We start from the raw sequence: 12,772 nt of genomic DNA, 5'->3' as shown, positions 1-12,772 counted from the left end.
GACTCGGTGCACGGAAGAGAAGAAAGGAACGGGGGCTGAATGAGAATGTTTTCATCTAGATGAGAAGATTTGAGAGAGCGGCTGTAGGTGAATGCAGACTCCTGAACATATCCAAACCGTGCTAACAAGTCATTTCCTCAACTTTTCGCTCTCTTTCTTAGCCTAAGCCGTCAATCATTAGCTAAACATTAGAGCTGGGAACTTGTCTTGAGAGATTCATCACTTCTTTCCACTGATCCCAGCATGTAACACACTAATCCTTCTAAAAATGTGCAACTAGTTCCTGAATATTCAGTTTTGCCAGGGTGAGCTTTTTCTTTTTTCTTTTTCCCAAATAAAGAAAAAAAAAAGTGCTTTCTGATGTTCCTTTTATCAAATGGACAAGCCTAGTAGTTTGTTTAGAAGCTACAGTACGTCCACGTTGCCAGTTCACTTAAAAAAGACGGACGCTTGTTTTAGAAAGTTGCCAACATTTCTTTCCACTTTTTCCATAGTTGAATAATAATCTTCTTAACTTATTGTAATAAATGGAAGATTATAGGATTTTCTGAACCTTGCTTGGGCTAGATTGCTGCTGTGTGAAGGCTGAAAAGTTAATAACGTTTAAACATGTTCTATACACTGCACAGTTGTGTCAAATGCAGGTAGATTGGACTTGTTGATGTGTAATTAAGGTAACATAAAAAGCTGGTTGCATTGAGCAATAGTGACGCAATCACCTTCAAAGATAGCTGCATGCAGTCAACAATAGAAACCACACTTCTTTCCAGCATGCATACAGCTGCCGGGTGCTGCTTGCACACGTGTTAACACAGACAAACACACACACCCTATCAGCACTCAATCAGCACCAAGAACACGATTACCATGACAAAACCCTCTTCTCATATTTACACATTATATTCATCACCATCGCTCATCCCTGCCCCGAAACAGTCCATGATGTTAAATAGTCCTCTCGTTGCCTCCCTGCGTCGCACAATGAAATAGATGCTCACCACAAATAGATAGGCGGCTGCCAGCTGTCTTCCTCACCAGGGCAAACAAAGACGCTGCTAATAAATCCAGCTTTACGGCTGGACAACATCAACCACGCTCGATGCCTCCTTGCTTCATTTTTATATGGCTTCTTCTGAACAAGCAAGCACAAATTAAATGACTCAAAGTCACCAATGAAGCAATCCAAGCATTTTACTGAATGATCACAAAAGAAGACGAAGGTATTGGACAGACGACCCAAGCGGTGTTGCAACACGGAGGCATGATGTCAGATTGTTAGATAAGATATGACACTCAGCAGTCAGTAATGAATCATGGACTCTGATATGCTAACTGATGCATCCAACATCAGCGGCCATCTAGCTGCAAACATCTTCCAAGAATGTTACATTTAATTTATTTCAACTTCACTACACAACAAAACTGACCAAGATGATGACCATTTTCAGCTTTTCAGCCTGCCCCAATCCAATTATCAACCCAATCTGCTGTGTCAAAATTAATTAACCCAATGTTGGGTAAAAACAAACCAACAATACTTACCTCTGTTATGTTTTTTTTTTTTAACTTTTCTGTAAAACTATAATTTTGGAGAAAAACAAATGTTTTTTTTCATCTATAGGTTGTTTGCAACCAAGTGCAGCGGGTGCATGGAGAAGATTGCCCCGACAGAGTTTGTGATGCGAGCTCTGGAGTGTGTCTACCACCTGAACTGCTTCTGCTGCTGCGTGTGCGACCGCCAGCTGAGAAAAGGCGACGAGTTTGTCCTGAAGGAGGGTCAGCTGCTGTGCAAGGTCGACTATGAGAGGGAGAAGGACTTACTCAGCTCGGTCAGCCCAGATGACTCAGACTCAGGTGAGCCCCGTGCGCCCTTTCACAGAAGAGTGAGAACAGTACTGAGGTGCGACCATCACATGACACTGAGGTGTTGGGTTTTATGCGTGCGGTGCCATTGCAGTGACAGCTAGCTCTGAGGTCCTAACTGGATTCAAGTGGTGTTCACATGCTATACACACACACACACACGCACACACGCACGGACACATGCACACTCACTGACTACAATTTTAAGCATACGTGCACATCTTCTACCATCAAGTATAACACACAATCTAATGTGTTATGTTTACTTTTGTACACTGTAAAAATTTGTGTGTAGACTTTACTCAATAACATTTCATTAAGCAGTTGCACAAAATAAAATCAACATTTTTATTGTACTTTTTTTCATTATAGGTGTAGGTTGTTTTTATCGGTACTTGACATTTACTGGCCAGCAATATGCATTCATTCAACAGAACCGCTTATCCCCACGAGGTTGGCCGGCGTACTGGAGCCTATCCCAACAGTTTTTGGACAGTAGGAGGGGTACACTTTGAACTGGTCGCCAGCCAGTCACAGGGCACACATAGACAAACAACCACTCACAATCACACCAAGACACAATTTGGAGTGGTCAGTCTTTGTTTTTAAGTTGTGGTGTGAAACCGGAGCAGCCGGAGGAAACCCTCACAGAAAACATCCAAACTCCACACAGGAAGGCCGAAGCTGTAATTGATTTCTGCACCTCTGAACAGTCACCGTGCTGTCTTGCCAGTGATATCAATTTATTTATCTGATCGCTAGTTATATTTTGAAGTGGTGTCAAACTGCACTGCTCAGAGGTGTTTGCAATCTTTGGGTTGCCTGCAATATAACATGTTTTAATTCCTTATCTCTAATTAATCCAATTCATCAGCTCTTATACTGGATTGCGCAGGTGTAGCTAAAGATGTGGTCCGTGAGCGTATCGAAAAGATAACAACGAAACCATGATTTATCCTTAAACAGCTGCAATTCGGCAGACATCACTTGCTGGAAAAGCTTACAACAATACTTGATCTGTTGTTTTGGTAGCTTTCTAATTCGAGCAGGGAGCACAAGTTTATGATACAGTAGGAAGTGGATCCAGCACTCAGCCAAGCCCCTCTGTTCTAATAGCTATCCATGCGTGGGCAGGCTGTGGTGCTGGAAAGAATTAAATCACTGTATCATGGTGAGTGACAAAGGGATTTGGGGCCTTTCTGCACAACGCCTGCATCTCCGCTCTTATCGGCTCGAGTGTTCCTCGCCCATAGCCTCCTCACACAATGAGGCAGGTCGCCAAGTCTCACTGTTCACTACCATCTGGCTCACATTTAAACACGCACAAAAGCAGGGAATTTGTCAAATACATCTGTGCCTATGTCAACTTTTGTCAACTTGTGGGAATATTTGCTCTGCCTCATCCTTGTTCGCTCGTGTCCCAGAGTATCGCACAGGCTTTTGTGCATGTCTCCAAATTTCAAGATGGAGAAAATGTTGACATGAACAGAGGTTAACCTTAGTATGTGCTAGACAGAATATATATTTGCAATAGACAAATGTATTTACACATCAGAACCAGACACTAAGAAATCATGTTTGCCTCTCCCAAAAATGTTTTATTCATACTCAGGCTAGATTCGTTCACTTTAAAGGAGTTATATCATGCTAAATCTTTTTTTTTTTTTTTTTTTTACTTTTAGCCATCTTAAATTGGTAATACCTCACCAAAAAGAAACGCAAATTTACATATCTGCTCATTCCTCTGCTCGACTGGGTCCTCACTGTGTGACGTCATTGTGTGAGGAGCTACCCCGTACTGCTCCTGCAGAATAAACACACACCCATTTTCTCAGAGCAGCTGCCCCTGAAACTTAAGTCGACATGCGGCTGTTCTGATGTTAGTGCATCAAACAAAGTCGAAAATGTTTCTGTTTTGGTGCATTAGATGAGGGTTTTTTTCCATGTAAATTGGCTTTTCAAATTAATTTAAATTTCACAACAGTGGTACAATGTCATTGCCATTTTCTCCTTCAGAGTTTTACTTTTCTTTTTTAATGTAGTTTACACTTATTTTCTTTTGGTCTAATATCCTGCTTGTGACAATAAAAATATAACTCTAAGTTAGCTCTTTCTTATGCTTCATTGTAGAAGATGCATTCTCCATATGTCCGAGCACTACCTTTGTTAAACTTAACATAGTATTCTTATCAGAGATTGATTCGGTGCAAATCAGCTAAAGCTGAGGGCAATATGTTACAAGTGACACAGTGTCCAGTCTAATGATAAATGGACATACTTCACTGTGCACTCCAAGCGCACGCTGTAGATGTCTGTGAGTGCAATCATGCATGTGACAAGTTTTCGTTGGAAACTAATTGATAACCATATTCAAAACACATGCGTGTCCGTTGAATATGCATTTGTAGTGTGTGAATCTTCTGGAAGAGCGAAGAATACATGTATATTCATCAGTAGCCTGTCACAGACAAAAGGGTGTAGTTAGTTCAAACGTACTGATGATGCAAACTCTTGCAGAAAAAACTGACGATGAGGAATTGGACATCAAGCCTGAGAAAGGAGGCATGGGAGGCCAGGGAAAAGGGGATGACAGCAAGGATCCCAGGAGACCTAAAAGACCACGGACCATTTTGACTACTCAGCAGAGACGAGCTTTCAAGGCCTCCTTTGAGGTATCCTCAAAACCTTGCAGGAAGGTACGTATGAGGCTGCAATAAATAATGTTGGGAATGCATTTTTGATCACATCAACATTTACTCATTCATTTTGAACATGTTTGGCCTAATAAACAGTCAAATAAGCTGCAGTACATTCGAAGTTTCATTTGAACCAATTGAGTTTTGAAGCTGATATAATAAACATATTGCAATTGAAGTGCCTCCAAAGTTTTGACGTGGCCAGCGACAAAAGAAAAGGCGGCATTTCCAAGGTCCCTAAAAAACAAAGCAAATGCTGGAACATGCCTGGTTTATAGCATGATGCTGTATGTTTATACGTTGTTCATGGTGCTTAAAATTATTGTCTTCAGGTGAGGGAGACGTTGGCTGCAGAGACAGGGCTCAGTGTTCGGGTGGTCCAGGTGTGGTTCCAGAACCAGAGAGCTAAGGTGGGAGAAACTAGACGATTTGCGCACGTAATGGACAGCCCTTTTCCATCTTGAATTTACAGAAAGAGTCCAGTGAATAAATCACCAAAACTATGTGTGTTAAAGTTATCACTGCATTCCTTTCACGACTGCAAAACGAAAAGAAATATCACTTGAAGTTGCAAATCTAGCACACTGATGCACTAAATGTCTACGCCCTCCCTCAGGCCGATGACTATCTTGTAAAATCCTTTGATTCTTGACAATGAAATGCACTCCGATACAGATTTCATGCAGTTCACGCGAGGGTGAAGAGCCTGAAGCATCCTTTCTAAATTAAAGAGCGCATGTTAGTTTTGGGAGTTCCTCTCAACTTTGACTCTTTCGTTTAGATGAAGAAGTTGGCCAGAAGACAGCAGCAACAACAAGAACAACAGAATTCCCAGAGACTTGGGCAAGGTAGTGACTGAGTACACACGAGGAGCTTTTACTCTCAGCTGTTGCTCTACTTTTATCTCATTTTACAGTATGACTGCAGTATGAGTCAACAAGAAAATATCTTTAAAAACAAAAAAATCTTCACAAATCAACCAAAAAAAATCTTCCTCCTTTAAAAAATATAGAATATTTTGTTATTCTCTTTAATAGTACAAAATCAGCAGCACACTTAAGCGTGCACAATATACACTACACTTTAAGTGACACGTTTTGATGATGAAAAAATATACATATATTCACTTTCCACTACATTTTACATTTTAATCATATCCTCGTGGCAAAGATATTACATGCAGGATGTGTTTTACGTGAACATAAAGCCATGATGAGCATATAAAAGAAAAGTACTAGAGCAGCACTAAAATGTCATTGAAAGATGATCTTCCCCTTATGCTTCTTTATTGTTCACAATTAGTTGTAATTCTCTCAAGCAAAAAAAATATAACATTAAGTTGTTAAATACACATTTTGCCCAGATTAAACAATATATAAAATTTGTGAACAAAAACACATCAAATGTAATTTAAAAGTTATTTTTGAAGACTTTGTGGACAGATAGAATTGTGCGAGCAGTTTGGATTGCCTTGGAAGAAGCCCCCAGAGCTGGGTCTTCATCAGTCACTTTGCTCAGAGCAGTGTTTGTCAAAGGAACTGGCAATAGGACTGTAGCCGAGTGCGTTTCAGGAGGTTTCCAAGGTAATACCAACAAAGGCATGCACGCCAGTTCGCTATTTGGAGCTTGTGGCTACCTCACAAGAACTGCCCTTTTTTTTCCCATTAGTCTTACTTGAATGGCTAAATAAATCATTGCAAAATTCGACACCCTCAATCATTATCACCTATATAATAAAAATGATCAATACATTTTGTGTTCGCAAAATCTCAATATATGTTTGTGTGTGTGTTTGTCTGTGTGCGTGCGTGTGTTTTGGAATGGATCTTTTTTTTTTCCTGATAATACAAAAGTCCTCTGTTGTGGGTTAATGGATTATCATATCATATTGTCTGACAGAAAATGACTATCAGTAATTTAAGAAATAATAAAGTAATTACAAATAAATAGAATACTACCCCATGGTTTATACAAAAAAATGAAACAATAAAAATCAAAGTGTTGTAATGTACAACAATAAGTACTGGGAATTTTAAATTAGAAAATAAAAATATTCTAATGCGTGCCTGTTCAAAAACACAAGAAATTACATGCACAGGTGACTGCATGGAGATTTATCTTCGAACAATCCAACAATTGTTCATTGTGCAAACTTGTCCTCATATGCGCTCGCTTTCTTGCAGAAGTAATGTCAAATCGAATGGAGGGGATGATGAGCTCCTTCACACCTCTCCCACCGCCACAGCAGCAGCTGGTTGCCATGGATCAGAATGGCTACAGCACAGACCCATTCCAACAGGGGCTTACCCCCCCACAAATGCCCGGGGACCACATGAACCCATATGGTGAGCATCCAGTAACCCCCGCTTACTTGTCTGCCCCCACCCCCATTGATCAATCTCATAGCTCCCCAGCGTGGAACATATTTTCAAGCCACAGCAACCTGATTTAAGTGCCAGCAGCTTCTCCTCCCACATGAGATAAGATACGCGTTTGTGTTTGGGGGATCATGTGGTTTCAAGATCTCTGCCCCCAAGTTTTGAGACATCCCGTTGCTGATGATGTTGGCGGTTAGAAACATGTGCTCGGTCAGTGTGGGAGACTGGGGGTCCTATCTGCCAGCACATCAGGAAGCGAGCGCAGCTCGTCGCAGATTTTGCTAAGACATTAAATTGCAAACGAGAGGAGGGGGAAAATATCAGTCAATCAAGTTTTAATCCACAGGATGTTCCTGGAATAACACTTTTCAGAGTGATGTCCTCAACAAAGCCCAGAGGGACCATTTCCTCAAGTTCATAACTTCTTTATAATTTGCCTCCATTTAGTTCTTCTTGATAGTAAGAACCTAAATCCCCGGTCTCATCACTCTCCTTTGGTTTGGGGAAAAGAACAATATTGGCAAGGCATTAAAAGATATGTCTCAAAACACTGTCCCCATTTTGTGCACTATCATTAAGATCCAGAGTGTAATAAAGTTAACTATTCCCTTTAGAAAAATAACATGTTGAGGTTTTATGAAAGGCGTAAACAGTTGCTATTAGCCAGATCTTTTAGGAGGAAGCCCCTTGTTTACATGCGCCCTCACAGAGCACAATTGTCCCAGCGAGGGCCGCAAAAAGTGAGCTTTGATGATATCTGAGGAAACAGTTTTCACAATTGTGATGACACAAAAACACAATTCCTCATCGTGACAATTAGTAATTCTAATTTCCCAGCGCTACCATCAATTGCAAGATTATAGTGATTTGTGCATTTGTTGCTTTTTATCCCTCTGCTTCTGACAGATTGTGTGCTTTATTCCACACAGGTAACGATTCTGCATTCCACGACATCGACAGTGACACGTCGTTAACCAGCCTAAGTGACTGCTTCATGGCATCATCAGAAGTCAACTCCATGCAGGCCCGTGTGGGGAATCCAATCGACCGCCTGTACTCCATGCAAAACTCCTATTTTGCTTCATGAAACGACAAAGAAAGGATGAGGGGGAAAAAAACGGCACAGAACAAACTGCGCATCTCTACCGAAAGCCTTCCGTTCGGGAGTTTGTAATCAAGCACGGATACGACAGAAGAAAGCACCTGCGTTGGCTTTCTCCCGGTTATGCGTGGACGCTTACTCCAAGATTGCAAAACCACTTGTAGGACAGTGAAGAAAACAAGACTTGTTAATTGTTAGAAACCATTCAGTAGGATCGTTCATCCCTAACAGGAGATCCGTATTACTCTTTCCTTGGTTCACACGTAGATATTAAAGCCGCTGATACACTCTCAAACCAAATAACAGCGTGAATTTATACAGTGCATGATCAATTGTGAACAAAACATTTCAAATTCATCCCCCTCGGTTAAGATGTGGTGTTTGGATTGTTTCTTCTTAACACTACATGGTTTACCGCTCGCATTTTGATCACTATGGATAGGTACTAGATATTGTGTTAATAGTAAATAGGTGCAGCATGTCTGCGAGCGTGACTGTACATTTGTGTGTTTGAGAGTTTGTGGAGAGAAAGAAACGTTTTCGACGACTAAGAAAAAAAAAGGTGGAGAATATGGTGAACTAGTAAGATCAGTGAAATGTAAATAATTTTCCGAGGCAAATTGGATGTGCATGTTAAAAATGGAAAGCATTCTATTTATTTAACTATAACAGGCTCTTGAAGGTACATATTAAAAATGAAAAGCTTTATTTAAAAAGGAGAACTTTTTTGTTGAGCAATTAGTGAGTTCACAAGTTTCACAACTTATCTGTGTGCCATTTTAATATGAAGATTAACCCCTTTCCCAAGCCGAGCTGTAAATGAGCAATGTGCTATTTATTTCGTACAGACCATACACTCTTTGTTGTCATTGTCATATGTGCATTCTCAAAATGTTAAAGTTGCTAATTGACCAAAGTTGACTGGTTTGATGAATAAACAATGTCTTTCTCCTGATCACATTGAACCAATGGCCTTATTCAGAGTACTGAATTTAAAACATTAAATAACAATAACATGACAAATATTTATTCAGTTGCATAATTGCGACAGGAAGGGTCAAATGAGGTAGTCTTGCACAAATCCTTGTCAACAGCTCAGATTTCAAAACTGACAGCAGGCTTATACGTTTCACTCTGTTAGAGGCCAGACAAGGACATTAGTTTCTTGTTTATGATAAACCTTAATCCATGTGCTGCAGTGTGGACATTGTAAACAGAAGCACAAGTGAACCATCGCTGCTGATTTTCAGGAAACTGATTGAAAAAGAGCAGTTTTGCAAAGAATGAGTTAAAATCATATTCGACAAAGAAGAAAATAGTGTATGCGGACTATAATAGGGTATATATAGTATGTTGCATGAAGAAATTATGACTTTTTTATGGCTGCACAGGTGATTTCTAAAAAGATTGTAACATCAACATTACAGACTACCATTCATAACTTCCATCAATCCATTATCAAAATCACTTATCCTCCAATTGTTACAAATTGTTAGTTCAATTAAAAATGCAAAAAACAACAAAGTATCACAAGTTCAGTTCCAATTCATAAAGACATTATAAACTGATTAAAATTCATGATAATAAACAGAATTCTAAGAACGCGTGGTACAGATAATATTGTCAATGGCTGTGGCCACTGGACGGGCTTGGATTACTTCAACGCATGTACATACAGTGATAGATGGCAACACCATAGGTGACAGCAATGAAATCACAATAAACAAACAAACCAACATTTTGAGTTGGTTAGAGTGAAAGGAGTGGCTGTAGCCCTACAACACTGGAGCGTAAACCTCGCCCAGGTCCCGAGGCCTCGTATGGCGGCTGCTTGCAAGAGCCACCTGGGTGTGCTTTCATCTTTCATCTCTGTGACAGCTTGTTCCGACAGTCATGTTTGCTTCCACCCTCAATCAGCATTGTCACATGAACACACAGATTCCAAAAACTCTCCAATAATATTTGTTGTTGTTTTGCAAGACTATGCTCTTACTGTGAAAGGGACACCCTGAGTAAAGGGAGCTAGAGATGTCAAAGCTTTGAAACATTCCAGCACTAAATCTCCACTATCAAGATGACACCCAGGTTTCAAAATCTCTTCACGTGTAACACCTCAAGGTGACGGATCCCCAGAGGCAAAATGCTGTGACATTTGGAGCCATCTTTGTCAGTGGTGGAAAATGTTAGAAATATAGGAAATGTTTTCTCACGACTTTCTACCTTTACTTTAAACATTTAAAAACATACCAGTTCCAACCCCTTATTTTCTCCAAATAGTTGTTACTTCTTCTCAAACTCTACAGATGACAACTGGATTTTAAAAAGACAAAAAAAATTAACCACTTCTAAGATCTGGATTGATTGAGATCTAGGGCAGTTATAAGGTTGAAAACAGGGACAGCAGAAGAATGATGTGAACTAAGGGCCAATAATGGCAATTGCAAGAGATTCGGTGTCATGACTCGTCCCCGGTTGTTTTATTGTGTGTTGGTTGTCATGGTTTCTGTCCGCGTCGGTGTACTCGCCCCTCCCTTCCTGTGTCTACTCACAATCAATGTACTAATTACAGTCGCCTGCCTCTCGTTACCTGTCTCGTATTTAAGTCCTGTCTGCGTGTCACTCCCTCCCGGGTCGTTCTTGTTTCTTGGTTCCTGTCTTTGTCAGTTCTGTTTCGGTTAGCCAGTCTGTCGGTTGGTCCGTTAAGTTATGTCTGTTTGCCGGTTCTGTTAGTTTGTTCCCCTTATCCTCTCTTCCAACTACCTTTTCCCTTCAATAAACCCTGGTCCAAGCTGCATTTGGTCGCCCTGCTCCATTCCGATCTGTGACATTCGGGGAAGCAAGTTATTCCCCATTTGTGGATTTATGAGACTTGTTGGATGTTTTTGACGACAATAATAATTTGATTTCCTTCCAAACCTGAAATAACAAAGCTTTCAACATTCTCTGTCTAATTGAATGTAATGTTGTAGTTCTCTAGATTGATCGAGGTCTCAAAAACACATTTTAAGGGACTTGGTCTCATCTCAAAATCAAAGCCATTTATACTCGGTCTTGTCTCAGTCTTGGACAGGGCGGACTGGGGATTTCTGATCAAGACCGGTCGAGACCAGGCTAGTGCAACTGTGAGCAAGCGCAGAATGCAATTGTTGCGCTTTTTTTCCTGGTGTTGCCTGTAGTGGCCCTGCACACAAAGTGGATAGACAAAGACAGCTGGAGATGCACCGCTCCCTAAATATTTGAAAAAAATATTGGAAAACCTGTCAGTAATTCCTTATAAATGGTTTGATTTCATAAATTCATTTGCCAAGTAAATAAAAAAATAAAATAAAACAATTCTTGTTCTTTTGGTTAACTGCAAATTAATTTTGACACCTCTGCTTTTTGTTACTTTACTCAAAGGGATAAATCAATCACTAATGCAAATGTTCTTTGCCACCTTCAGGCAACACTTTAAAACATTTGGCCAGTTCCTGAAAAGTTTGTTTTGAAAGTTAATTTCAACCAGAGTGCACGGAATGGCCTTATACAATCCTTATACAAAACCTCTAAGATATTTTCCTCACCTCCTGTTTTGGGGCTTCAATTTTGACAAACAGTAGAGCCAATGAGTGACTATAATCAACGTCATTGCCTGTTCGTTGGGTGAGAATCAGCCAAAGAAGCCTCTCAGAGGTTGAGGTAAGTGTGGTCTCAATATGAAAACAGTGAAGCTGAAACCTGAGCTGGAGCCTCAGACGGACACACACACGAACTCATGGCGAATTAAGAGCCGCCCTTCAGTAAACGCTTCACACGTTTACTCTTCTGCTGTCCTCTAACCGCATAGGAAATGAGCCCAGTGACAATATTTTCACTAGATAGTCAAAATCCTGAAATTTCTCCCCGTAACACAATTGGAGGTTTGTGGTGGCAGACCTTTAGAAAACGTCTGTCTCGTGATCTGTTGTTATTGTAACGGTAAATTCAAGTACGTTGCTGCCTGAGCAGAACAAAACCAACAGCAACATTTGTTGAAAGTCTTCAGTTTTGGGCAATCACACAACACTTTCAAAAGGCTATATTTCGGGATAACTACGAAAGCATGAGCCAAAAATATATTTTGCAGGCTAAATACAGTCTAAAGGTATCATGATTTCAGAGAGTTCACAGGAGTTCACAGTAAGTCCCTAGCCGGAGCAAAGGGGCGCTTTTGGGTGTTTTCATTGGGCATTTTCCATGCTGTGTGGTTAATTGTTAAAGGGAGATATTTAACCAGCGGCTGCCACATATTTTTTTTTGTGCCTTGAGGGTTTGTGTGATGGCATGACAGGCTGTAGTTTGGTTTGACCAGAAACATGGCTCTCAGCCAAGTGTCTTTGCAGCAGTGTGTGTTGCTTTATTGGGGTAGTCTGCAGTTCAAAACGCCGCTGCCTTGACTGTTTGCGTGATATTATGTACGTGAGGAAACACAGGTTTACCAAGAACATGAGCCTATTTTGACTTGCAATGAAAAAAAATTCTTGCACCAAATGAAAATAAAGGAGTTGCATTCCATTATGTATCCCTCCATGCTGAGAACCAAAAGTTCATTGCACACATTTATTTGATATGCTGCCATGTTTTAACCTCTCGCCTCTTTCCCTGTCCTGAGAAAAGATGGTGTGGGATTCACCTCTCAGTGCCCAGGGTGCAGATAGAGCCCCGGATAGTGGCTCAGTAATCCCCCTCAGTATTGGAGCTCATCTGTTTTGCTT

At 40.5% G+C, this 12,772-nt stretch overlaps 1 protein-coding gene across 1 annotated transcript in view; it reads left to right on the top strand.

Moving 5' to 3' along the window:
* Nucleotides 1-8,994, top strand: part of lmx1bb (LIM homeobox transcription factor 1, beta b) — a 42,453-nt gene extending 33,459 nt beyond the window's left edge. The window contains exons 5-10 of the mRNA XM_049763539.2: nucleotides 1,622-1,854; nucleotides 4,381-4,559; nucleotides 4,892-4,969; nucleotides 5,341-5,407; nucleotides 6,743-6,904; nucleotides 7,867-8,994. Of these exons, the coding sequence (XP_049619496.1) occupies nucleotides 1,622-1,854; nucleotides 4,381-4,559; nucleotides 4,892-4,969; nucleotides 5,341-5,407; nucleotides 6,743-6,904; nucleotides 7,867-8,024 (877 nt within the window). The 3' untranslated portion in view covers nucleotides 8,025-8,994. The remainder of the gene's footprint in view (nucleotides 1-1,621; nucleotides 1,855-4,380; nucleotides 4,560-4,891; nucleotides 4,970-5,340; nucleotides 5,408-6,742; nucleotides 6,905-7,866) is intronic.
* The last annotated feature ends 3,778 nt before the right edge of the window (nucleotides 8,995-12,772 follow it).

This window comes from Syngnathus scovelli, chromosome 3 (genome assembly GCF_024217435.2).
Source record: "Syngnathus scovelli strain Florida chromosome 3, RoL_Ssco_1.2, whole genome shotgun sequence".
Lineage (NCBI taxonomy): Eukaryota > Metazoa > Chordata > Actinopteri > Syngnathiformes > Syngnathidae > Syngnathus > Syngnathus scovelli.
The sequence above is the reverse complement of the archived record's forward strand: the minus strand, read 5'-3'. Positions and strand labels throughout refer to the sequence as shown.